Consider the following 26,626-nt stretch of genomic DNA (forward strand, 5'->3'; position numbering starts at 1 on the left):
ACAAAGTTCTGGTGTGATGCTGGGCAAGACACTTAAAAACAAAAACAAAAAACACCACACCAAACATTTTATGGGTAGTCATTACTTGTGTGTTCCTCATTTTCTGAGTGCCCAGCTTGAGACCCTGGGGTCTGATGTGCAGAACACTCACACTCTGATTTGCTAAACTCTCACAGTTGCAACTGAAGTCAAGAGGAGCTGTTATTTGAAACTATCAAGTGCTGTATCATGCTAAGCACCTGAAAAAAATCGGGTCTTAGACATCTCAAATTGAGCATTGCATCACTACCAGTCCCAGTCTCTTTGCCCAGACATTCCCAGTTCCTCCCTCCCAACTCTTCCCACCCTATATTTTTGCCCCAATCACCCCCCTCCCTGGCTCTTTGTAGCAATCTCTTTGCCCAGCCAGCCCCAATTCTCCCATGCACATCCTTGCTCCTTCTCATATCTCAGTTCCCCCACGCACATCCTGGCTCCTTCTCATATCTCTTCCCCCACCCCATCCCCCACTCATTCACCCCCAACTGCTTTTCAGTCCCAGTCTCCTCCTTCAACCACCTCCTGTCTCCCCCCTCCTCTAAGCACTGGGTCTGATCTCAGTGTTGTCATTCCTCCCCAAATGGCTCCCAGACCCCCATTTTATTTCACCAGCTCCCAGTCCCAGCCTCCTTGCCAAACAAGTCTCAGCCTCCTCTTTCTCCCAACCCCAGCCTCCCTACCATCTCTGGCTCCCAATCCCAGTCCCACCCCACAACTCCCAGTCAGTTTCTCTCTCCCCCTTTCCTCCTCTTGTCCCAGGAAATCTCCCTGTCCTAACTACTCCTTTCCCTCTTCCCTGGTCCAGGTCTTCTCCCTTCTGTATTCCTCCTCCATGCGGTCTAACCTCATTCTGAGAAATGACTGAAACTTATGAAAAATTCAGAAAGCATTTGACAAGGTCCTCATCAAATGTTCTTCAGCAAATTAAGGAGTCACGGGATAAGAGGAAAGGTCCTCTCATAGATCCCTCACTGGCTAAAAGATAGGGAAAAATGGGTGGGAATAAACAGTCAGTTTTCACAGTGGAAAGAGGTAAATAGCAGGGTCCCCCCCAAGGACCTGTACTGGGATCAGCACTGTTCAACAATGACCTGGAAAAGGTGGTAAGAGTGAGGTGGTAAAGTCTGCCAACAATACAAAATTACCTTATATAGAAGCTGTTCCATCACCCTAAATCACTTTTGTTGCCCTTCTCCATACTTTTTCCAATTCTAATACACCTTGTTTGAGATATGGTGTCCAGAACTGCATGCAGTATTCAAGGTGTGGGCATACCATGGATTTATACAGTGACATTATGGTATTTTCTGTCTTATCTATCCATTTCCTAATGGTTCCAAACACTATGAGCTTTTTTGACTGCAGATGGACACTGAGTAGATGCTTTCAGAGAACTACGCACGAGGACGCCAAGATCTCTTTTTTGAGTGGTAACAGCCAATTTAGAACCCATCATTTTGTATGTATAGTTGAGATTTTGCATTTTCAACATTACATTTAATCATTTTGTTGCCCCATCACCCAGTTTTGTCAGATCCCTTTGTAACACTTCACAGTCTGCTTTGGATGTATCTGTCTTCAATAAGATCATAAGAACAGCCATACTGGGTCAGATCAATGGTCCATCTAGCCCAGTATCCTGTCTTCTGACAGTGGCCAATGTTCTTATGTTCTATAAAATCATGAATGGTGTGGAGAAAGTTAATAAGGAAATGTGATGTACTCTTTTATATAACACAAGAGCCAGCCATTGAAATTAATAGGCAGCAGATTTAAAAAACCACCATCAGAAACTATTTCTTGACACAAAGCACAGTCAACCTGTAGAAATCATTACCAGGGAATGTTGTGAAGGCCAAAAGTACAACTGGTTTCAAAAAAAAAAAAAAGAATGAGATAAATTCATGGAGTATAGGTCCATCAATGGCTATTAGCCAAGATGATCACGGACACAACCCTATGCTCTGGATGTCTCTAAACCTCTGACTTGCAAGAAGTTGGAACTGGACAACAGAGGATGCATCACTCAATAAATTATCCTGTTCTGTTCATGCCCTCTGAAGCATCTGGCCCTGGCCACTGTCAGAAGACAGGATAATGGGCTACATGGACAACTGATCTGATCCTGTATGGCCCTACTTATGTAAATTCAGCGTGCGGTAAACACCCAGAGCATGGAAAATTTCAACCCAAATGGCTGAAGTTTCACAAACTTGTAAGCAACTGTAAAAAGAGTCTTATAATGGGAAATGTTGGGCAACCTTAATAAAAAATGGTGCTAACAACCTCATCTACTATACAAACGCACATGCACTTTCAGTGCAACTATCAACATACAATTCCACGCTTTAATAAAATAAAATACAAAAATCATCATCACAGGCATATTTTTGTATCCCAATAATCAAAGCTACATAATCACATACTACTCTACCCATCATTAAAAAAACATTTACTTTGCTGAAAACACAAAGAAAGCAAGCTTGTTTTACAGGAACTGGGTGAGACATGATTTAAGACTAGCTTTACATTTCCTGGGTTATACAATTCGTTTGGTAGTTTCATATCAACTCCACCCTTAAATAATTACTTGCATTAGAGCATTAAAGAATAATTTCCGTCTCCCAGACGCCCAAGACAATAATCATTTCAATTGTGGCAAATTACTTCAGAAAGTAATATGCTTCTAAGGACCTGAACATTATCCATGGAACAGCTACTGCCTAGCAAGTATAGCTTTCAAAGTCATACAACTGGTTTATCATCATTTTAATGGAGCTGTAGTATCTGAACTTGTTCAGCCCCAGCAACAAACTTCTACTGGGTCTCCAAAATGTTACAGGACTCATTTAAAAATCTTGCTTATAGGCATTAACATGGAGATTAGGCAGGGAGCTATACAAATGACTGATTTTTTCGAGTTTGCTGGCAGTTCCAAAAAGACAGAATTGTTTAACAAACTGAAAAGTTAAAAAAAAAATTGCTCTGAATTTTAAGATTTGTTTTAAAAATTAAATAAAAATGAGGATCTTTATATGAAATGTCACTTTGAATAGAAAAAGTGAAAATATTTTGTTTTGAAAGCGTGGAAACAAAGTGTTTAGATTTTTTCTTCCTTGTTTTCAACAGAAACAATTCAGCAAATTCAACACAAAATCATGAAATGTTTGGGTTGACCCAAATGTCCATTTTTGCTGAAAAATCTTTTCTGGCAAAGATCTAGTAGATTCAAACTAACCAAGATCCGTATCCATCCAAACCACATGGTCCCCCAAATACACTTATTTCCCATTACACACACAGGAGAGTAGATTTACATTTACAGGACAATGGAATTATACATATTACACAACCACTGCTTACACCTCTAACCATGCCTTTTGTTATCACCACCTGCTCCAGGAATTGTGCCTCCTTTCAGGCTGTTCTGTAAGTTTAGAACAGTGTCCCAAGCTTCCTCCCTCTCTCTCCTCTCTTACAAAAGAGAGAGTTTAAAAATTCCTCTAGTTTGAAAAGCATTCCACATCTAATAAGCACATGATGTACATTTGTTCTCTGCTTTACACTGTATTGTTTTGGTTTATGTAGTTCCTTCGTATCGTGAACTCCCAAGGACAAGGTTCGGTTAGAGTTTTGGTACAGGTTTCAGAGTAGCAGCGGTGTTAGTCTGTATTCGCAAAAAGAAAAGGAGTACTTGTGGCACCTTAGAGACTAACCAATTTATTTGAGCATAAGCTGTTAGTCTCTAAGGTACCACAAATACTCCTTTAGTTTTGGTACAGTTTTCCCATTGTTCAATGCTATATAAAATTGACAGCACTATCTATGTTACTTTCCCTTTTACTGTCATTTTTCTCATCTTTTCCCTCCTTCCCTCCACTCAAATCTCTTTCCACCCCTGCCTCTCTCAACTCCCCCAGAGAAGTTGGTAGTTCTATCATTTAAAGTTTATTTTTTTAAAACTATTTGTAGCAGGGTATAAGGGCACTACCTGGCCATGGTGCACTAGGGTGTTAATCACAATTCAGCTGCCTGTTTCACTTGCACAGCTACTCAGGGGAAGGGCTAGTGAAGTGGCCGCCTGAAAGGCAGAAGGAGAAGAATTCCTTGGGGAAGTGCAGGCTCACACTCAGGGGTCAGAGAATGTCTTACCGATTATCTTGACTTATTTTACATTCTCGCTATAAAACACTTACCACCTTACAAAAGAGGATCTTGCTGACTGCAACTGTTTTTTCTCATGTTATTCCACCAGCATGCACCTGACATTACCCACCTCTTCCAATTTGCGTTCTCTGAGCACTTACTTACCGCCCCCACCTCTGGTCAGTGTTTCCCCATCAATATTTTATCGGTTTTCTCCTTTTCTTTCTTGTTCCCCTATCAAACCCCCTCCCTACCATATTCTCTTTCTCCCAAATCCCCAGGGTCTCCCTCTCCCCAACCCAGCATCATGGAGCGCTAGAGCCTTCACAGACAGTAAAATCTGTTTAAATACATGTTTACAGCCACACCTTTTCCGCATTCCAATACAGAGGGGAGCCAGGCTGGTAGATCGTCTCCCCCTGCTCATGTATTCAGTGATAAAGGGGTGGAAATGGTAATCACCACCTCTCTCTGCTGCATGGTCAATGGTGAGGCAAGTGATAGATCTCTCAGTTGGGGATATTAAAAAAGGTCAGTGTGTGTCTTCAAAATGTTCAGGACCAGATGAGCACTGGTTAGGATCATTGCATTCAGCTGCTGAGCTTACTAAGTAAAGTTGTCAATGCTGGTGGACTTTAAAGCCAAGATCCAGCCTAACCACCCCCATTTCTGGTCAAAACCATCACACTACTGCTAGAGAAATGTAAAGGAAACAGTTTTAGCTACCACGACATTGCCACACACTCATCACTGTGATATCAGAGCACTCCCTGAGCAGACACTATAGAAAAAGCACTGCATTTTATTTTAAAACTATTCTAACATGCGAGCTGCTGACTTGAAATTACAGGCTTATTTTGAGTGATTTCTGAGTCTGTGCTGCAATGTAAGTTAGTAGTGAGAATATACCATTTGCGTACACAGCAAATGCTACATGAATCTACAGTAGCTTCCAGGGATGTGCTTTGACTTGATGTGCAGTAGCACAGACACAATACATGGGGTGATGTCTAATAACGATCTTCTTTTCTTTGAGATATGCTATTTATTATTCAGTTCCTTGCACTATTTTAAATAGACACAGACACCTGAGATGTTGCAAAATTCCTGCTAATTACCAGGTGTCCTGTTTATCTCTCAACCCAAATAATAGACTGTTTTTATGGTGGCTCTGCTTCATACCAAACTGCCTAAGGTACAATAAAGTTCTACTCAGAACATAAAGTGCTGCTTTTTGCTTCCTCTTTTATAGGCAGGCATGATGCCTATTAATTTACATGTACAATAAGAAACACATGCCAAGGAGAGCTTTTCCCCCAGTCAATATCCAATATTCCATTTTAAAATCAAATCAAAAAAAGATATGTTCTAGACTTTCTTATCACTTCAGATTCCTCCTAAACGAGAGCTCAGGGTACATTCTAGGCATCCTTTTAACAAAAGCAGTAAACCCATCTAATTTAATGATTAAGACACATCTTGGTGTGTTAGGTTGAGAACCACTGATCCAATTTACCATTGTGGGCCGCATCCAATACTACCTATATGGCCCTGAGGATGTCACATGGGCCACAGTTGTGTGCTGACTGGACCACAGGTTGAGAACCACTGGTTTGGATACACAACAGTGGATTCATGTAGGGGTGTGGGTGCGTTTAATAAGAACTTAAAAGTTTTAGCAAAACCTAATTGTTAATTACCTGTAATATCTCAAATCAATTCCTTTGGCATCTACTAAAAGTAGTTAAAATAGGTTTCTTATTTCTTCCTATTCCCAGAGCTATCAGAGAGTATCTGCTATATCAGTTCTGTCTCCCTTTTGTTTAGAATACAAGTTACCAATGATATAGACAGTGATAAATGTTCACACAGTTGATTAACTTACAGATTTCCTGTAAAGAAGAATAGCATCTTTATTATATCTATTCCATCAGCCAAAATTGCTCTTCTGTGATAGATTATTATTTTTTTATATTACTTTGGTGTTCATGAAACTCATATTACATTCAGCCTCCTTTGCAGATGCTACATTATATTTTTAAATGCATTATGGATATGGAAATGTGTCAATACATATCTATACAAGCATTATTTCTTGAAATACAGCATATATGAAATACAGACTGAAAGAAATACACCAGTTAACTTCTATGATTCTATAACATTGCCAGGAACTTTAGAAAATTCAAAGAGTATCACAATTAGCAAAAACTATCACATATCTATCTACCAGTGCAGTAGCTGGTTTTATAATATATACTGTAGCCTAGTAGTACCAAGCTGTTATATACTGCTTGTCATCAGTAGATCTCAAAGTGCTTCACAAAACCTACTTTAGTGGTGCTCAACCCTAGAGAGACTATTTTTCAGCCAAAGGAGGTGCAGAAAACCCCAAAATACTCAGAGACACATTATGAGATGACATTAGTGCAACTGAAAACCACTTCTTACTAAAGGAGTATCAGGTAGAGAAGACTGTAACCCAGTGCCATACCATGGTATTTTTATAACTCTTTGGCACTCCCTTTGACACAATACTGCTCTTATCCTTCTCAAGCAGCTGGTAGAGATGGGAAGGGATCCTGGGAATTATCCATTTGCTCATCTGTTGCCTTGTCACATGGAAAGCATTCTGCTGATGCAACTGTTGTGTTTGCTCTTAGACTCCACAAGAGTTACATGTGGTTCAACAGTCAGGTGGAGCTTCGTAGATCAGAGTTGGGCAGTGCCACAGGGCATGCTACCTCACCCTCTCTCTTTGCAAGCAGTCCTCACACACTCTTACTTAAGTTCACCACAGCATATAATATTTGTCTCATGCAGTTTCATGTCCCATCACCATAAGGCTTTTCCCAATCTTCAGTGTACTCCTTGACAGAGGGATGATGGTCTCACTTTTGAGATCCTGAGCTTCTTTGCCCTTCCTTCCAGCCTTTGCCCCTCTCTTCCTGTTTTTTTTTTTTTTTTTTAAATGTCCCAGCTGATGAGCTGAATCACCTTGTTAGTTGTTTAGTCATCCAGTCCCTAACCAATTATCTCCTCAATTTGGGGATCTTTGCAAGGTGCATTGAAAGATGAGTCAGCCTTAAACTATTCACAGTAACAGGTTCTTAGGCCTTCTCCTCATTGCATTGTTAGCTTGAGCTGCAACTTGAGTTTTGCACCTAACCTGACTCCAGTCCATGCAAAAATCTCTAGCTCAATTTAAATGGTGTTTGAAGCTCATGCTAGTTAGAATGGGAATGCAGTATCTTGAATTACAACAGCTCATCAACTACTAATCCAATCACTCTGGGCATGTCTACACTGCAATTTAAGCCTAGGCTCAATCTAACCTCCACCTTTGTATCCACACTGCAAATGTGCTAACCTAGGGCTCTTTCCCAGGGTCCCAAGCAATGTTCTCTCTATTTTTTTCCATCCATCTGCAGAAAAATTTTGTTATGTGCACCGAGGTGATGTACGCCACCAGTAGAAACAAAAATCCTAGATATAATATATATTTTTTAAAAGTTACCATAGGGATAATTACTCCAGCCAGGATAGGTTAGGCATTTTAGATCTCACTACTCAAAGAATTAAATTTAAGTGTAAGAGAGAAATAGAAATTATGAAATGCATAGACCAGTCAAAAAACTAAAACAACATTTTGAAAGAGTAAAATTACACACACACACAGTGTGTGTATGCTGGCTGCTCGGGAAGTTTCTGAGAGACACCGTGCACTGTCTCTTTAAGGCACTCACTGAAAGCTCTTCTGTTCCTGAGCCCTGTCTCTCCACCCTGCCTCTGCAGAGATGGGGGACATGGGCAAGAGAGAGGGAGAGCACGCGTTCACACGCACACTGGCTGCTGGGGAAGTCTCTGAGACACCGTGTGCTGTCTCTTTAAGGCACTCACTCCACCCAGAAGGCTCGTTCAGACCTCAGCAGCTCTCTCCTGCTCAAAAGTCCTGAGCCCTGTCCCCTCTGTCCTGCTCTGTGGTGATGGGGTACAGGGGTGGGGGACAGGAACACCCTGACATCAGCACCCTCCTTCCCCCCACTCTGCACAGCCAGCAGGAGGGTCCCAGGAGCAGCTGCAGGAGCAACATGGCTGCAAAACAGCAGCAGAGAGGGGCACCTGAACACATGCTGCCAGATGTGTGCGGCTCTGCTAATCAAGTGCACGGCACTTGAATCACTCCTGGGAGGCCATGCGGCCACGCAGCTTAGAGGGTACATAGGCCAAGACCCTTCAGGGCTGGAGGGTCTGAGCCCATATTAAGTTGGGACCTAGGATCCGAGCCCCATGGCTTCAGCTTGATGTGGGTCCTAGAAGTGCTCCTGCGTATCCCAGAGTTCCTGGCAGCAGAGGAGCAGCGGTGCAGGCAGCCAGAAGTGCCATTACTGTCTGGCCGAGCACGCTACCCCTTTCAGCTCCTCCCGCAGCAGCGACTCTGGCTCCTCCTCACTGCTGTGTGGAGCTTGCCCAGAGCAGGGAGCAAAGTTGACAGGGAGGAGGTGGCTCCCTGTCACTAGGATGTTGGATTAAAAATGCAATGTAGATGGTTGAGACCAGGATTCCCTGTCACAGGTCAGTTGAGTTAAGTCCCACTAACCCTTGGTGTACATTACTGTGTACACATAGCCTCTGTGAGGGTGTTATTTTGCAGTGTGATCTCTCTCAGTAGGCTTGAGTGGAGCAAGTTGAGTGTTCTAACTGAAGCTAACTAATGCAGTAAAGACAAGCCCTTTTGCCTTCTATGACAAGATAACTGGCTCTGCGGATGAGGGGAAAGCGGTGGACGTGTTGTTCCTTGACTTTAGCAAAGCTTTTGACATGGTCTCCCACAGTATTCTTGCCAGCAAGTTAAAGAAGTATGGGCTGGATGAATGGACTATAAGGTGGATAGAAAGTTGGCTAGATTGTCGGGCTCAACGGGTAGTGATCAATAGCTCCATGTCTAGTTGGCAACTGGTATCAAGTGGAGTGCCCCAAGGGTCGGTCGGTCCTCGGGCCAGTTTTGTTCAATATCTTCATAAATGATCTGGAGGATGGTGTGGATTGCACCCTCAGCAAGTTTGCAGATGACACTAAACTGGGAGGAGAGGTAGATACACTGGAGGGTAGGGATAGGATACAGAGGGCCCTAGACAAATTAGAGGATTGGGCCAAAAGAAATCTGATAAGGTTCAACAGGGACAAGCGCAGAGTCCTGCACTTAGGACGGAAGAATCCCATGCACCGCTACAGACTAGGGACTGAATGGCTTGGCAGCAGTTCTGCAGAAAAGGACCGAGTGGTTATAGTGGACGAGAAGCTGGATATGAGTCAGTGTGCCCTTGTTGCCAAGAAGGCCAATGGCATTTTGGGATGTATATGTAGGGCATTGCCAGCAGATCGAGGGACATGATCATTCCCCTCTATTCGACATTGGTGAGGCCTCAGCTGGAGTACTGTGTCCAATTTTGGGCCCCACACTACAAGAAGGATGTGGAAAAATTGGAGAGAGTCCAGCAGAGGGCAACAAAAATGATTAGGGGACTGGAACACATGACTTATGAGGAGAGGCTGAGGGAACTGGGATTAGTCAGTCTGCGGAAGAGAAGAATGAGGGGGGATTTGATAGCTGCTTTCAACTACCTGAAAGAGGGTTCCAAAGAGGATGGTTCTAGACTATTCTCAGTGGTAGCAGAGGACAGAACAAGGAGTAATGGTCTCAAGTTGCAATGGGGGAGGTTTAGTTTGGACATTAGGCAAAACTTTTTCAGTAGGAGGGTGATGAAACACTGGAATGCGTTACCTAGGGAAGTGGTGGAATATCCTTCCTTAGATATTTTTAAGGTCAGGCTTGCCAAAGCCCTGGCTGGGATGATTTAGTTGGGGATTGGTCCTGTTTTGAGCAGGGGGTTGGACTAGATGACCTCCTGAGGTCCTTTCCAACCCTGATATTCTATGGTTCTATGATGCTACAGCGTGGAACAAAGATGGGTATAAAATTCAGTAAGTGCTCAAAATAAAATTCTTAGATTAAGGCCTCGTCTACACTATAGAGTTTTGTCAACAAAAAAGTCTGTCGACAATCAAAAAGCGTTACAACATCATCGCTATTGCATGTTCACACTATGCTCCCTCTGTCTGCAGAGCGCATCCACAGTTGGTGCTCTAGCATCGACAGTGCACTGCGGGCAGCTATCCCCTTCTGCAGCTAGGACTTGTGGGAAGGCGGAGTGGATCGCAACACATCATGGGGGCAGGTTCAACATCCCATGATGCATTATTTTCTGTCCCAGCATTCCAGGGTCTTCCGACTACATTTTGTGACATTTTTCCAATGGCCTCTGTTTACTGAGCACCTGCCATCTCTGTGTGAAAGGATGGATCCTGCACTGCTCCTGTTGTTGTCACTGTTATGAACATATAGTGGATGGTCATGCATTATATCTTAAGCTCTCAATCTGAACAGGAATCAGAGTTGCCTGACCTGCTGTATGCCATGGAAAGAAACACCAGATGAACTTTTGGCATTCACGGAGCAGCTGCACACAGTGGACGGTTGCTTTTGGGCTCAGGAAACAAGCACTGAGTGGTGGAAGTGCATTGTTATGCAGGCCTGGGATGATGAGCAGTGACTGCAGAACTTTTGGATGCGCAAAGCCACCTTCCTGGAACTCTGTGTGGAGCTCACCCCAGCCCTGCCGTGCAAGGATACCAAAACGAGAGCTGCCCTCTTGGTGGAGAAGTGAATGGTGATCACAGCGTGGAAGCTGGTGACTCCTCTCTACCACCATTCGGTCACGAATCAGTTTGGAGTTGGAAAGTCGACCGTGGGTGCCACGTTAACACGTGTGAACAGGGCCATTAATCACATCCTGCTACGAAGTACTGTGACTCTTGGCAATGTGTATGAACTAGTGGATGGCTCTGCAGCAATGGAATTCCTTAACTGGAGGGGCGATAGATGGAACGCATATTCCAATTTTGGCCCCGGACCATCTAGCAACAGAGTGCATGAATAGAAACTGGTACTTCTCTATAGTATTGCAGGCTCTTGTGGATCACCATGGGCATTTCACTGACATCAACGTGGGCTGGTCCGGGAAGGTGCTTGACGCATGTATCTTCAGGAACACTGGCCTGTACAGAAAGCTGCAAGCAGGGACTTTCTTTCCAGACCAGAAGATTTGGAGGGTGGGGGACAGGGATGTTGAAATGCCCACAGTGATCCTGGAAGATCCAGCATACCCCTGACTCCCAAGGATCATGAAGCCTTACAAGGGAAACCTGGACAGCAGGCAGGAGCACTTCAACAGGCTGAGTAGGTGCAGAATGACCGTGGAATATACATTTGGCAGATTAAAAGTGCACTGGTGATGCCTTTATGGCAGTTTATGGGAATGTTTTCCTCACTTAGATCTAGTCATAGCTGCCTGCTACATAATCTTTGTGAGGAGAAGGGTGAAAAGTTTGACCAGGGATAGAGCACAGAGGCAGATTGCCTGACTGCTGATTTTGAGCAGCCTGATACCAGGGCTATTAGAGGGGCACAACAGAAGGCAATTTGAATCAGGGAGGCTTTGAGGAAACATTCTGATAATGAGAACCAGTAATGTATATTTCTGTTCAGTAATCTGTTCATTATTTTGAATTTTCTTACTTTGCCTAACACTTGCGATGTTTCCCGAATGGGATTTACCGTAAGCAAATGATTAAACAACTACATGCATATGTTTTACTACCAGCAGCTATCTCTAAGTGTGGAACACAAATAAAGAGTGGTTATCTTTCAGAGAGAGTTTGTTTTGATTAAATATCAATTAACACATACAAAAGGCTTGGTGGGAAGGGAGTTAGCAATGCAAGACAGTGGATGCTCTCATAGCTGTGCTTAAGTCCAGCTCTCATTTTGGAAGCTGTCCAAAGAAGTGGAGTGAACAGGATACTGAGATGTTTCAAAAAGTTGGAAGGAATGTGTGGGAGGAGTTTGGGAAGGGCGTGGAAAACAGTTCGGTATTGGCGGGGGGGGGGACAGGGACAAGCATGCATCTGTTCTAACTGAATTGTGATGAGGAATGTCAGCATCTCTGTTTGCTCCTCCATGACTTTTATCATCTGCTCATGGGCCTTTTGAATGCGCTCCACACGGTCTTTTCTATCCCATCTTTCCATTTTTCTCCCTCCATTCTCTTTTTTCTGCCTCAGACAGTTGGAGCACCTCACAGAACATGTTCTCCTTGCTCCACCTTGGTCACTTCCTTATCTGATGGAGGTGCTCCGCCAGTGTGTAGGTGGTTCCCCTGAATGCCACATCTGCAGAAGCACCAGAAACAATAATATACAGAAGCATGATTGTTAGTGCATGCACAGCACTGCATCATGACATTAAAATACACCTCTTTTCACATATGAATTGTTTCTCACTGTCCCCTGGCAAGCAACAGCTCGGTGGATACACTAAACATGGTGAGTTTGGCCTGGGGGCGGGCGGTTGGGCGTTCAAGATGGGGCAAAGGGTCTACTTTTTTTTTTTTTTTTAAAAACGGGATCACTGGAGGCAACTAGGGAAAATATTGTAAATTCTGCCACCATTTTCCACAGGTGGGGATCACTGAAGCAGATATCTCACTCCTGGCGGTAAGAAAGAATGCAAGAGTGCATCTACTTCACGCATTCAGCTTCAGACCTGGATCCTATGCTGCTTGCCTGTGTGCCGCTTTGGTCCCTGCACCAGTGATTGTCGATTGGCCCAGGAAAGTTTCTTACAACAGAGGAAGGAACAAAGCAGCTCTGCCAAGGAACCTTCGACAGAGGATTGGCGAGTGCCTCCAGGAAAGTGTCCTAGCGATCTCTCTGGAGGATTCCTATGAAATCTTGGTGTGCATCAACACACTGTTCCATCACACTGCTTAGCTGCACAGGGGAATGTGAACCATGCTCAAACACAGCTAGTCTTGTACATTTCTATCCCTTCACCCACTTCTACCGGATACAGAACAAAGGACACCTATATGTCAAATAACCGAGTGGCATCAGCTCAAAAAGATCACTTACCAGGGGTCTGCTCTCCAGCATCTGGCTCGCCAGAGATGGACTGCTGAGACTGGCTAGACACCTCCTGTGAGGAGAAGAGTTCCCGATTCGCAGCACCACCGGACGACTCTGCCTTGGGCTCCACATCATCCTCCAAGTCCACCTGTAGGGTCCATGACTTTGTCCTCAGGGTTAGGTCCACTGTCCACCACCTCTAGCCCCCTCCAAGTATCCACAGGGCTCTTGGCAGTGGAGATGGGGTCCCCGCGAGGATGGCATCCAGCTCCTTATAGAAGCACCAGGTCTTCAGCACAACACTTGAGCAACCGTTTGCCTTCCTTGCCTTATGGTACACCTGCCTCAGCACCTTTATCTTCGCTTGGAACTGCACAGTGTCCTGATCGTAGCAGCCCTTATCGCACAAACCATATGAAACCTGCCCATAGGTGTCAAAATTCCTTCAGCTGGAGCAGAGCTGGGACTGGACAGCCTCCTCTCCCCATATACTCAGCAGATCCAAATGCTCCACTGTGGTCCAAGTGGGAGACTACTTGCCCCGTGGAGTCGCCATAGTCAGCGGAGAGAATGCAATGTGAGCTCTCTACGCTGAGCAAACAGGAAGTGGAATTTCAAAAATGGCCTTTAAAGATGGAGGGGTGGATGCTTGTTTACCTAGGTGCAGGACAGCGGAGTTTGAACTGCTGACCTGAACGGTCAGGATGGGCATTGTGGGACCTCCCAGAGGCCAATTACAGTGACATAACGAAGTGCTGTGTCTACGCTGACATTTTGTCAATAAAAACTTTGCCGCAAAAAGCTCCATGCCTCTCATCGAGATGGTTTTATTTTGTTGCCAAAACAGGAGAATTTGGTCAGCAAGAGTGGCATTGTAGTATGTACACCTCTCCTATTTTGTCGACAAAAGCTGCCTTTTGCCAACAAAAATCTGTAGCGTAAACAAGGTCTTACTTTCATATCCAACATTAGCATTTTTCTGAATGTTTTTTGACAATATCCAGTATTTAAAGACAATACAACATTGTTATCAAACAGCTTTGCTGTCCAGTGACTGTCATGCGGTTCCTTTCGGTTCTTGGTATAGCTGTATTTGCATACTTTAATTGTTAAATGCAAGCCTGCAAACTGAACAGTCACCTAACCCTTGTCTCTATTATCCCCATTTATAAGAGGCTAAGGTTTCCTGTCTCGCAAAGGCGTTCTGAGGATTAGTTAATGTTTGTAAGACACTTTAAGAGTAAAGGTAATTTTATTAACGTTGAGTCAGTCAAATATGGGTGGATCAGCTCAGATATCTGATCACAATATCTTGAGAGATATAAAAGTATTTTATCATTCTGCAAATAAAATTAAAAAAAAGAATAAATAGAGCTCTTTGTGCATTCCCAGTTAATATGCAACCAGGTAGGGTTTATACAAGCAATGCATTACAGTGACAATAAAATCCATCAGTAATAAATTACAAAATTTTCTTAAAGATCTTAGGTGAGAACTGATTCACAGTCAGTAACTTTTTGCAGTTGTTTGTTTATATGGTGATATGCATTTATCTATCTACAATGGCCACAGGATACAATCTGATGGCATTGGGGGGTAAAATGCTCCACATGTTTTTGAATATTTAATTGCAATGCCCACTGCCAACTAGATATATACTCTTGTACATACTCCTGAATATCAGCAATTATTATTGACAAGAATTACTTACCTTTGGAAAACTATCAGACTGTTATAACAATGCAATAAGATCATACAGCCGGTAGATAATTCTGAATTTAAACTAATATAAATCATGTAACAATATGTAGAAAGAATCCAGTGTCTTGGGAATATGTAAACAAACTTACCACTTTGCATTCTAGACTGTACAGAGGATTAATACAGTTGCTCCCCCTTAATACATTCTCTGGTATAAAACTACCAGGCTCAACTTATGTTAAATTTGCAATTTGAATTTATAGTTGTAGAGGGAGGAGGTGGGAAATCTCATTTGCTTCCTTTAAATTCAAGGCCTCACAGTAAAAAAGACTGTCAGAAATAAAAACTGTCTCAGCTCTGATCATTCATGGGCCTCTGACACTTCTTTTCATTATTGTGTCCCCACATAGTACAGTCAACATATATCCTCCTTAAAAACAAACTAAGACTACTCTTAATGTGGGTGGACCCTACATCCATTGCCCTAATTAATTAGCAGGAATTCCTTGGGTATCAGATACAAATGAGGAGAGGATTTAAAGTGACAAAAAGTATTCCACATGCTATAACTACTCAGTTTAAATATTATGGGTTTGATTCTAATTTACACTAAACTATCTTCAAGTGAGTATAAGTCACATTTATAGCCACTTTAAAACCCCTTTAACAGCACCACAGTGATGTCAAGGGGCCTTAGTATAAATAAGAATCCAAGCCTGTATCTTTGCACAACAGATATTTGATAAACACCTCAATTTTGAACAAAATTGAAAATAGAGAAAACATTTGTCTCTTGCTAAGTCAGGCTACAGAGCTGTAACTCACGAAAGCTTATGCTCAAATAAATTTGTTAGTCTCTAAGGTGCCACAAGTACTCCTTTTCTTTTTGCAAATACAGACTAACACGGCTGCTACTCTGAAACCAGGCTAAAGTTATGTTAGTTTAGAGATACTATTAAGTAGTTGTGTTTTGAGGGGATCTGAGCACCACATCACAATTCAAACATTGTTCTGCTAATGTCCTGTTTCGGTTTGGTTTATTAAAAAGTGTTCATGTGGTCAAATAGTAAAAGATGCCCAGCTTTCCTTTTTAATCCTGGCTTAAGACAAGATAAACATATTTATGGCACTAAAAATCTGGCACCAGGTGCTTTTTTTAAAAAGGTGTTTACATGCCTAAATAACTGTAAAAATCTGGTCCTTAAAGCTTGGTCTTGCACCCCTAAACTCACAAAGTTTTGCCACTGCTTCTGTAGGAACAGAACTGGACCCTTTGTCTCTTTCTCACCGCACTGCTCTCATACCATTTTCTTCCCAGAAGAACCTTGATTTCCTTCTTTTGTATTTTCCCCATCAGTATTGGTCTATCTCCTCTGTGTAATATAGTTAACAACTTACACTTCACTTCCCCCCCCTCCCACAAAAGTCATATGAAGGCCAGTTCAAACACACATTTTTAAGACACCAATCTTGCAAAAAACTTAAGCATATGCAGAACTTTACACAAACAAGTAGTCCCACTGAAACCAATGGGGACCATTCATACGTTTAAGACTTTGCAGGATCAAACCCTAAGATGGTAAACTATTCGGGACAAGGACCTTGCCTTTGCAGGCATTTGTATGGTGCCTAACACAATGGGGCCCTGATCTTGATTTGGGCTTCTGTTACAAATATTAAATAATAAAATCTTGCAAGTACCTCAACTGCCCATCACCTAGAGCCTCTGTGTTGCAAAACTGTTCTAACCCTTATACCTCCAGGCACAATTTTGCTGCCACCAACTTCAGAGCTCAGTCATACCTCAGTTTTGAACACAGTATAACTTTTATGTGAAATGTCAACTTTCTTTTCTTAAATTTGCAAAGATGTTGAAATTCCCATCAATGTTAATCTTATTTCTGTGGAAGGGATGAAACAAACACATTCTGATTGTTACTGATTGCATGCTGGTAAATGCCAGCCTACACACAATGCACTTACTTTTTTTGTTCTTTCCGGTTTATTTGCTCCTTGTTCAGAAAATGAGCCTTCATCAGGTGGCACTGTTAGGCGTAATCTACAGACATTCATCTAGAAAAGAAACAAAGGTTTTCTTTCAGTTTTAAGAATGCTAAGAAAGGTCATTTTAACAGACCCCTCTACAAAATAAGATGCACTAGTTTTTGAGTTTTCATCCATGCCACAAACAATGGAAAAAGTTACTTTCTAATGGCTGGGTTCTTTAGCTGGCAAGAACTAATTCAAGGAGAACATTACATACCTGAAATAATAACATGCTGTTGACTGAAATGGGGTTTTGCTATGTTCACCCAAATGACATTGGGGATTGAAATACACTAACACTGAAAATAGTTTTCTTCAGTTTCTCTGCCTTGGATTGAAATTTGGCACATCTTTGATCTTTAAAATGGGAGATTCAGTATCTGAAAACACAAAATGCTTTCTAGAACAGACCCTGTTTTTATGTCGAGGACATACCAATAGCTTGATCCTGGAAACACTCATGAGTTTAGTTCCACTGAATTCAATGAGATTAATTACATCGGTAAATTATGCACATGGCCAAAAGTTCATAAACTCTTTCATAAAAAAGTGTAATCAAGGTCCCTCTTCCTACGTGACCTTGGAAGAGCCACTTCCTCGTTGGTGAAATGGGGTTAATAATACTATTTCCCCAACACATTGTTTCCCTTTGTTGTCTGTTTAGATTGTAAGCTCTTTGAGGCAGGGACTGTCTTTTATTACAAGTTTGTTCAGTGCCTAGCATGACAGGGCCCCAGTCTTGGCTGGAGCCTTTAGGTGCTACAATAAAAAGCAATAATGATTTCTAAGCAATAGATACCAACTATTGAAATACAAAACACATTCTGTCCAAACAAAAATCCCAGACTTGCTCTGACATCTCCTTGTGGATGTCTAGCTCTTAAATTCCCCTCCCCCCAAAAATCCCTCCCTCCCGCTTTCTCAGCCACTATGGACACCATTACCGTCCTACCTGTCACGCAGGCCTGTAATGTGGGTATCATCTTGGACTCTGACCTCTATGTCTAATTCTTCACAATTCTTTGTGCATAACAGGTCTAAGCTATGGCCTTTCCTATCCATCCACACAGCTAAAATGTTCATCCAGGCCCTCATGCCTCAATTATTACATCCTTTTCTCCAGCATTGAAAAATGCAATCCTGTTTCACTCATATTCACTGAAATTGCTACTGCACAGATCATTTTCTCAGCCTGTTGCTTTGACCAGTTCATCCCTCTATTAACTCCCCTTGCTCTGTCACTTTGAACACAAGCTACTGGTCTTCACTTTCAAGGCCCTTTAGATCCATTTAGATCAGTGATACTCAGACCTCAGTGGTTCAGGAGCCAAATTAGTGACCAACATTACCCAAAAGACACCATCGCATGAATTCTTTGTTTCATTTACTATAGTGCTATATATTCATATTTCAACAGTATGACGGGAAATATTTAGTTTTTACTCAGCAAAAATAACTCACCACGTATTATTTTATCAACTACAATTGTTTAACAACATAGTAAAAACATCCAGATTGGTTAATAATTAAATCACAGTGTTTTAATATCATGTGCTGCAAAGAGCTGCAGGAGACACATTAAAGAGCCACTTGTGGCTCACAAGCGAGCCTCAGTCTGAGTATCACTGATTTAGATCTTTAGATCCATTTGCAAAACAATTTTAAACACAAAAAGAGCTCAATGCCATTAATCAGCATTCATTATCAAACCTACAACAACAAGCCAAAGTGCATGTGATGGAGGAAGTTACGTTTGGTAACGAAACATTTTAATTTCCAGTTTCCAAAGGAATAAACAATGTGATTTATTTTTAAATGATGAATACAACCTTGACTGTGTCCACGTACACTGGCTTTTGACACTGATTAGGTGGTATCTGTAACTGTCATTAGAAGAGAATTCCAGATTCTTCCTTTCAGCCATTATAAACAGAGAACTTTAAGGCACTTCCTGTTTATAAGTTAATAACCGTACCCTACACTACTAAACTCCTTGACTTTTGAGTTTATTGGCACAAAATATGACTATCAGGAAGCCCATATACACCTCTTATCACCCCCTTTCCCCCACCCATCCTCTTAATTTTTACTTTCCACTGTTCTTTCCTCCCATCAATTTAGCAAGGCTCTTCTCCCTAATACATATTTGTTTACAGGCATGAACCAGAAGGGAGAGGTGGGCAGTCTTCCAATATAAGCAAACAAAGACAAACATTTATGATTGTTCTTGTGGAGACAAGCACCTTCCTGACCCGTAGGATGGCAAGGGAACACAAGGGAATTTAGGGGATTGCAAGGGAAGGTGATGAAAGAAAGAAGGCCAAATCTTGCTCCCAGTGATTTCAGACCAGACAGAATTGAATACAGTCTCCCTTTCAGTGATTTTCTTTGATTTTAGGTATTTTTCTTGTTCACTGACAAGAGAACGATAAACAGAAGCATACACCATCTTTGAAGCAGGCAAAGAGCATGGTATTCAACAAAGAAGCCAGTCAGCAGTTGATTTAAATATTCACAGTACAATTATTTGTCAGTAATCATACTGAAATTATACAAGTCCCCATACGCTGACTGGTGAACAGTGACTGTCTGCCAGAGTACAGGGAATGAGATTCACATGCTATTTGGTTACTGCACCCAAACAATAATTATGCAGACCCACGATCAGAGTGCAGGAAACTGAATAACTGGGAAGAGTAATAAATTAGGGTTAGCAATTGCACAGCATCCCCAGCTCTTTGACTGGTTCTTTCATTGGTTCTTTGGTTGGCTGAGACCACTGATATTTATATTTTTCCTTTCTCCTCTTTCTTTTTCTTTAAGTTTAAAAAAAATTCAAGGAAGCACCCTTTTCATACTTCATTCTCTATTATCCCCCCAAAACATTACTGTATTTATATTACCATAACGCCTAGGAGCCCTTCTTTTCTCTGCCCTTTATTTCCCCATCCCCTCAGGCGCATAGCAGTACGCATATGCACACACACTCCAGAATATCATATTTTCATCAGTATTTCTGCTATGAGTACTGCAAGCAACAAAGTGAAACAAACTTTACTGTTTCACATTTCAGCTTGCAATGCTCACAGAATACTAAAGGCCAGACTGTTGTAGAGTTCATCAGTTGACAAGACTGGGATCCTCCATCAAATTCTACAGACCCTTTAGGAGACATAGATGAAGAAACTGCACGTCATCACCCTGCAGAAATGGAATTTTACCAAACAGGACTGTACCCACACTTTCACAATCACCATATATTCCCAATTAAATCAGAACCCATGCACCAATCCCAACGTCTCTGCAAATGCCACAGAAAACAAGCACACATTTTCAAACAGAACCAGTCACTAGCCTTTTGGACGAACACCAGCCTGAGGGTTTGTCTCAAGGGGCACATGAAAGAAGTAGCTTCATGATGCCATAAAACAGATTGGGCATATACTCACACAACCTCACTTGGGATTCCAGAATCTCTGATGCCACAAAGCATTGAACCAACTCTCCCATTCAATTTTAATAGAAAATGTAATTGAAAGATTTTTTTTCCCCCCCACACAAGCTACATATACATGCGGCCAGATCCTCAGCTGATGTTGCCTCTTGGGGAGGTAGCGTTTTGCATTGTTTGTTCACAAATTTATTGGTCAAATGAAGGAACAATTGTAATGGGCTCCAGAGGGAATCAACCCCAGCACTCTTTAGCTGTGGGGATGGTTGCAGAAATTCCTCAGAAAAAGACGGGGTACCTCAGATACAGACTAGGGAGAGACTGAACTAAGTGCTGGGTGAAGGGCGGAGAAATAGGACTGAGCTGAAGGTGGAGAAGAAATGGACAGAAACACTGGGGTTATGTGGAAAGACCCTTTCAGTTGCTATAACAAGTACTGTGTTGCTGTAGAGCTTATAGCATAGACGTACCGGTACTCTGAGTAAGCAGCCAAGTTATGGACTGGAAGCATTCGCCCATCTACCTCCATGTCATCATAGACTATCAGGGTTGAAAGGGACCTCAGGAGGTCATCTAGTCCAACCCCCTGCTCAAAACAGGACCAATCCCCAATTTTTGACCCAGATCCCTAAATGGCCCCCTCAAGGATTGAACTCACAACCCTGGGTTTAGCAGGCTAATGTTCAAATCACTGAGCTATCCCTCACAACAGGTTAGAATGAAATTGACCGTATCATGCTATTACTGAACTCCTGGTAGATGTAGGGGTATAACTTTGGTTTTATAAAGAGTCAGAAACAATCTAAAAAAAATCCATAACTTGTAAACTTTATAATTTGCAGTGACCACAGTTTTAGCAAACTACTCAACAAAGAAAGTAATCCCAATGTGCCCACTGCTTACTCTGTGATAACCACCAACCTATGAGCAATATTCCCAGAGCTACGCTGGACGTCACCTGTGAGACTGATGCACACACAGGGAAGCAAAGACAGGTTCACTACAGCTCTTAACATTAGTTTGCCAAATGGAATGGAAGTTAATAATTGGAGACATGCTTATATCATGCAGGATATCACCAAAGATAGTTTGTTGCAATATAGCACTTAAAAAGAAAATACTGAAGGTAAGTTTAAAATTTTAGACTATATTAAAAAAAATAATAGGGCCCCACTTCCACAATCCTTATTCACACTGAGCAGCACGCTCCTTGAATAAGCAGGGTCTGCTTTACACAAGTAAGAGTAACAGACTCAAACCCTGAATGATTATTTTGACAAATGTTCTGCAGACTTATTTTTTTAAGCAAAATACTAGTGAAATATGTGGAGCCAGAATGCCAGCAATAGGGTTAGAATGACCAAAATGATATTTTTCTAGCAAAATAATATTTGTCTATTGATAATCTGTCCTACCTAAGATCTCCATATTGCTCCCACTGGAGTAAGACGCTCAATATTGACCCAACTACTGAAAATGACAAAATTCCCACTGACTTTAGAGGGTGTGGGATCAAAAAGCCGGAGAGGTTATTGGTTATGCCAATAAAGATACAATTGCTTCTGACACTCAAGTGGTTTGGGGACTGGAATTTTGTCGAGTAATTCCCTGCTGCTTGCCTCCATAGACTTTTTTTTGATCTTTGCTCAACGGGTGAAGCTTAAGAACCACTCACTCTGCATAGGGTCTGAAGTTATTCTAAACTTCTGAAGACAAGACAAGAAACAAGTCTTTAGTTTCAGTCAGTGCAGAAAGATTAATCTGGTGATAAGGGACAACTGACAGACAATATGTGGAAAAAATGTAATTATAGCCACCTTTAGATTCATCTCTAAAACAACATGATTAATGGACACTTTTCCTGTGATTGCCAGTAGATGGGACTATGACATCTTGTGTTGGGTGTAATTTTACTTCATTTGTTATTCCAAGTGTTTTCATTCCCTTGTTTGAATAGCCATGTTTGGGAGCTAACATTTCACTACAAAAGAGAGTTTTACTTGCAAATTAATTCCGTTGTTGCCACTAGAAAAAGGGACTGCATTCTTACAAATTACCAGAACTACATATTTTTACTTTGTCCTGGAATGTAGGCTAGAGTAGATTAAGTTAAAAAAAAAAAAAAAGAAACTTGTATTCTAAAATATACTCTCAATATTAACCTGTTTAGAAGAAAAATATCAAACATGAAATTTATTATGAATAATGAGGATGGGAATCACTTTATTCTTAAGAATTAGGAAGTAAGGCCATATTATACTATGTAATTCTTCACTAAAATATCTTATTTCCTTATTATTACTATAATAATAACAATAATAATAATAATTGCAGTTTCCAACGCTTTCTAATTTTCCGGTTTAATAACTTCGCTTCTCACCCACCATGAGTCTAAGTTTGTATACTCCTTATATTTGTGATGAAGAGTGAAGTCAGAGAGTTAACTGGCTCCTAGCATACAAAGGCAGATGACTTTGCTACAGCAACTTCACCAGTCTCACTGGTTACTATATGCAACAGGTGTCATGATAACATTCCTTACTGGTTTTGTGTTCTCTGATGAACAGGTGGGTGTTGCTGTTAGATGAACAGAGATAACTATTAGGTATTTCAAAAGAACAGCTCTGTGTTAGCTTGAAAGCTTGTCTCTCTCATCAACAGAAGTAGGTCCATTAAAAAGATACCAGCTTTGTCTGCACTAGCACTTGTCAGCAAAACTTTTGTTGATCACGGGTGTGAAAAAATACCCCCCCGAATGACATAATTTTCACTGTCAAAAGCATCAGTGAGGACAGCGCTATGTCAATGGGAGAGTGTCTACCGCTAATATAGCTACCGCCACTCGTTGGGGTGGTTTAATTATGCCAGCAGGAGAGATCTCTCCCATCAGCATAGAGTGGCTACACAAGAGACTTTACAGCAGCACAGCTGCAGCGGTACAGCTGTGCCGCTGTAAGGTCTGTAGTGTAGACATAGCCATTACCTCACCCACCTTGTCTCTCTAAAAAGATTAGTCACACAACAACACTGGTTTGTAATGACAGGCTTATCACCTGATCCTTGTTGATTTATTGCCACTACAGCAGGTAAAGAATGTGTGTCCTCTCATGATAACAGCATATGTTGTTATAGTACTGAAAAAGCTATTTAAAGTAGGGTGGGTGTAGGAACATTCTTGTCACTATATCTGCCAAAATTTTAACAACATTTAGAAGACTTGCCAAGCAGATTCTTACATCATCATTACTGATCTTATCTTGATTATGAAAGATTCCAAAATATTTAAATATTGTTCTATTTAAAAGGCTCATGGGTTTAAAGCAACACCCACTAGCTACAGCATCTAAGGCATTAATTTAAGCATCCTTAATCTGTTGTCATCTGCATGTGAAAGTCCTTGATTCTTTAAATCCAGCTGGATGTTTGTAAACAACTGCACACCTCCTCTCCTGGAAAAACTGGAGGCACAATATTATGACTAGTAAAAGAAAACCTCATTGTAGAGCCCACAAAATTTGATCCTGTTTTCAGTAGATAATTCGATTGGAACAGAAACAAACATGAAGCGCAGATTGGGGCTGGGGGCGGGGGGGAAGAAGTCTGCCAAAATACATAGAGGGAAAGTTTTTGCTCTAAACTAATTAGTGAAGATTTTTAAAAAAAACCACAACAACCAAAACATTATTTTGCAGTATCCTGCAATATTTTCTTTGAACTGTTCTTCTTTGAAATTGTGCATCTTGATGTCAAGTGTGTTCTCTCTCTAGAGTAGAAACATTAATTCTGAAAAAACATAACATAAAAAAAAAAAAAGCACAGGTCCAGATCCGCAAAGGGAGTTATACCCCTAAATACCTTTGAGGATCTGGGGCACAGTGTTTCTCTTGAGACCAATACGCTTTCTTTTACAGCTCTAGTCTTTGCCATGCAATAAAATATATTTTGGCACATTTTTCTTCTAGTCAAAAGGGAAATCATTAGTAAACTACATCTTCCTGTACACATGTATAGCTAGAGGGCAAACACTGCTGGACAAATATATGTTCTGCCCTTTAAAAACAATCCTTATTAAAGTATGTACATTAAACCAAGTCAGACTTCTTTCTGTCATCCGATAAAGTGAGCTGTAGCTCACGAAAGCTTATACTCAAATAAATTTGTTATTCTCTAAGGTGCCACAAGTACTCCTTTTCTTTCTGCTCTGTTCTGTAGCCTTTGTCTAACCTTGCTGGCTACGCGGAGTAGAAATGGGGAACTAGACATTTGCCCTACATTGTAAAAGCTCCTTTAGCGAATGGGGGAGAAGAAAAGACTCATGGATTCTGCCACACTCTCCACAGAGCAGAATGCCCGTAGTCTCTCCGCTCCTCCGAGCCAGCGCTGGCCGAGCCCGGTGTTGATAACCGGACCCCGCACACTCGGGCTCACGGCTACCATTGGAGAGTGCGGCGGACTTGGGCAGCCGCTCGTGGCGGGATGAGGGTGAAACAGCAGAACGTGCCCTAAGCCAAGGCGAGTTTCGGGAACCAGCACCCACCCCTGCCCGAAAGCCCAGCTCAGACCAGCGGGGAGCAGCCCCCGCACGCAAGCCCCAGGCGGAGCCTGGCCCACACGGTGCCCGCGCAGAGTTATCCCGCAGGACTCTCTGGGGTCCCGCGCGAGGAGCGGCCCCAGGCCTGGCTTCACCCCTGGCTCGGGGTCCGCAGCACCGCGCGGGAAGCAGCCCGGGGGGACCCAGCGCCCCCCGCGGCCGAGCTGGGCAGGCTGAGAGGCCGCTCCCGGGTGACTCACCCGCTTCTCGCTGGGGTGGCTGCCGCCGGCGGGCGGCCTGGGGACCGTGGTGGTGACGGTGAGCGCGGAGCTGTAGCGCAGCATCCTCCTTCGCCGCCTTCCCCCTCAGTGACTGGGGCCGGGCCCAGCCGCCCCGCTCCGGCCGGGGCCAGCAGGTGCGGCTCCAGCCAACGCCCCGGGGAGGGGCCGCCGCGCCCGCCGGGCGAGCACGGTGCTCCCCGGACTCGTCAGGCAACCCGCGTTTTATCGCTCGCCCGGCGTCTTGCCAGCAGCGCAGCGGGGCGGCCCCTGTGTGCCCGGCCTGTTCGCGGGCGGGGCGGTGGGGAGGTGCGCGGGGCATGGGTGCGTACAGCAGGTGCGTGCACGGGTGCGACGGGGCATGGGTGGGTGTGTGCATGCACAGCAGGTGTGTGCACTAGGCATGGGTGGGTGTGTGTACAGGAGGTGTGTGCACTGGGTAGTTGTGGGTGTATGTACAGCTCTACAGCAGGCGTGTGCAGTTGGCATTTGTGGGGGGGTGTGTGCACACAGCAGGTGTGTGCGTCGGGTATTTGTGTGGGGGGGTGCACACAGCAGATGTGTGCGTCGGGTATTTGTGTGGGGGGGGTGCGTGTAGGGCATTTGTGGATGTGTGCATACACAGCAGGTGTGCACACTGGGTAGCGTGGTTGTGTGCATGCTCGGCAGGTGTGCACACTGGGTATTTGTTGGTGTGTTCACAGCATGGGTGCGCACTGGGTATTGGTCAGTGTGTGCACGCACGGCAGGTGTGTGCACTGGGTATTTGTGGGTGGGTGCTTTGTCTGTTAGTTATTACTTGTATTTCAGTAGAATCTAGAAGCTCCACTCATGGACCTAGCATGGATTTATATCCTATTTGTGTACAGTGATTGTTCATAGTGCATAAGTATTTGTATGCATAGCATATGGAAGCATAGTGTATGTATGCAGAGTGAGTGCTTGTGTGTATGAATGTGGATATTGTGAATGCACAGTATATAAATACATATGCATCGTGTGCCTGTTTGAATATATATAGTGTGCATATACTTGCATGTATTGTATTTATTTGTGACAGATAGCCAAGCATTCCATCTTTTACACTTAGCATTCTGTCTTTTACACTTAGTGAACAGTATAAAACATAGCTGTTTACTTGTAGTGTTGTAGGTGTGTTGGGCCCAGGATCCAGGGGGCAAGGGGGGGGGCGGGAAGGTAGGCGAGGTAATTTTTTTTAATTGAACCAACATCTGTTGGTAAAAGAGATGCTTTGGAGCTCCACAGAACTCTTCTTTTGTTTCTTTCACCAATAGAAGTTGACCCATTAAAAAATATTACCTCATCCAGTTTTTGTGTTTCATTAATTATTTATGGAGTCCCATAAAATGATATAGCATTTTACAGACAAATAAGATATGGCCCATT

At 42.7% G+C, this 26,626-nt stretch overlaps 1 protein-coding gene across 1 annotated transcript in view; it reads right to left on the reverse strand.

Annotated features, from left to right (window-relative positions):
* MYZAP (myocardial zonula adherens protein) overlaps nucleotides 1–25,388 on the reverse strand; it is a 93,512-nt gene extending 68,124 nt beyond the window's left edge. The window contains exons 1-2 of the mRNA XM_074966257.1: nucleotides 25,202–25,388; nucleotides 16,897–16,986 (exon numbers count right to left, since the gene is read on the reverse strand). Coding sequence (XP_074822358.1) covers nucleotides 16,897–16,986; nucleotides 25,202–25,285 — 174 coding nt within the window. The 5' untranslated portion in view covers nucleotides 25,286–25,388. The remainder of the gene's footprint in view (nucleotides 1–16,896; nucleotides 16,987–25,201) is intronic.
* Between the last annotated feature and the right edge of the window lie 1,238 nt (nucleotides 25,389–26,626).

The sequence above is a fragment of the Natator depressus genome, chromosome 10, assembly GCF_965152275.1.
Source record: "Natator depressus isolate rNatDep1 chromosome 10, rNatDep2.hap1, whole genome shotgun sequence".
Taxonomy (NCBI): domain Eukaryota; kingdom Metazoa; phylum Chordata; order Testudines; family Cheloniidae; genus Natator; species Natator depressus.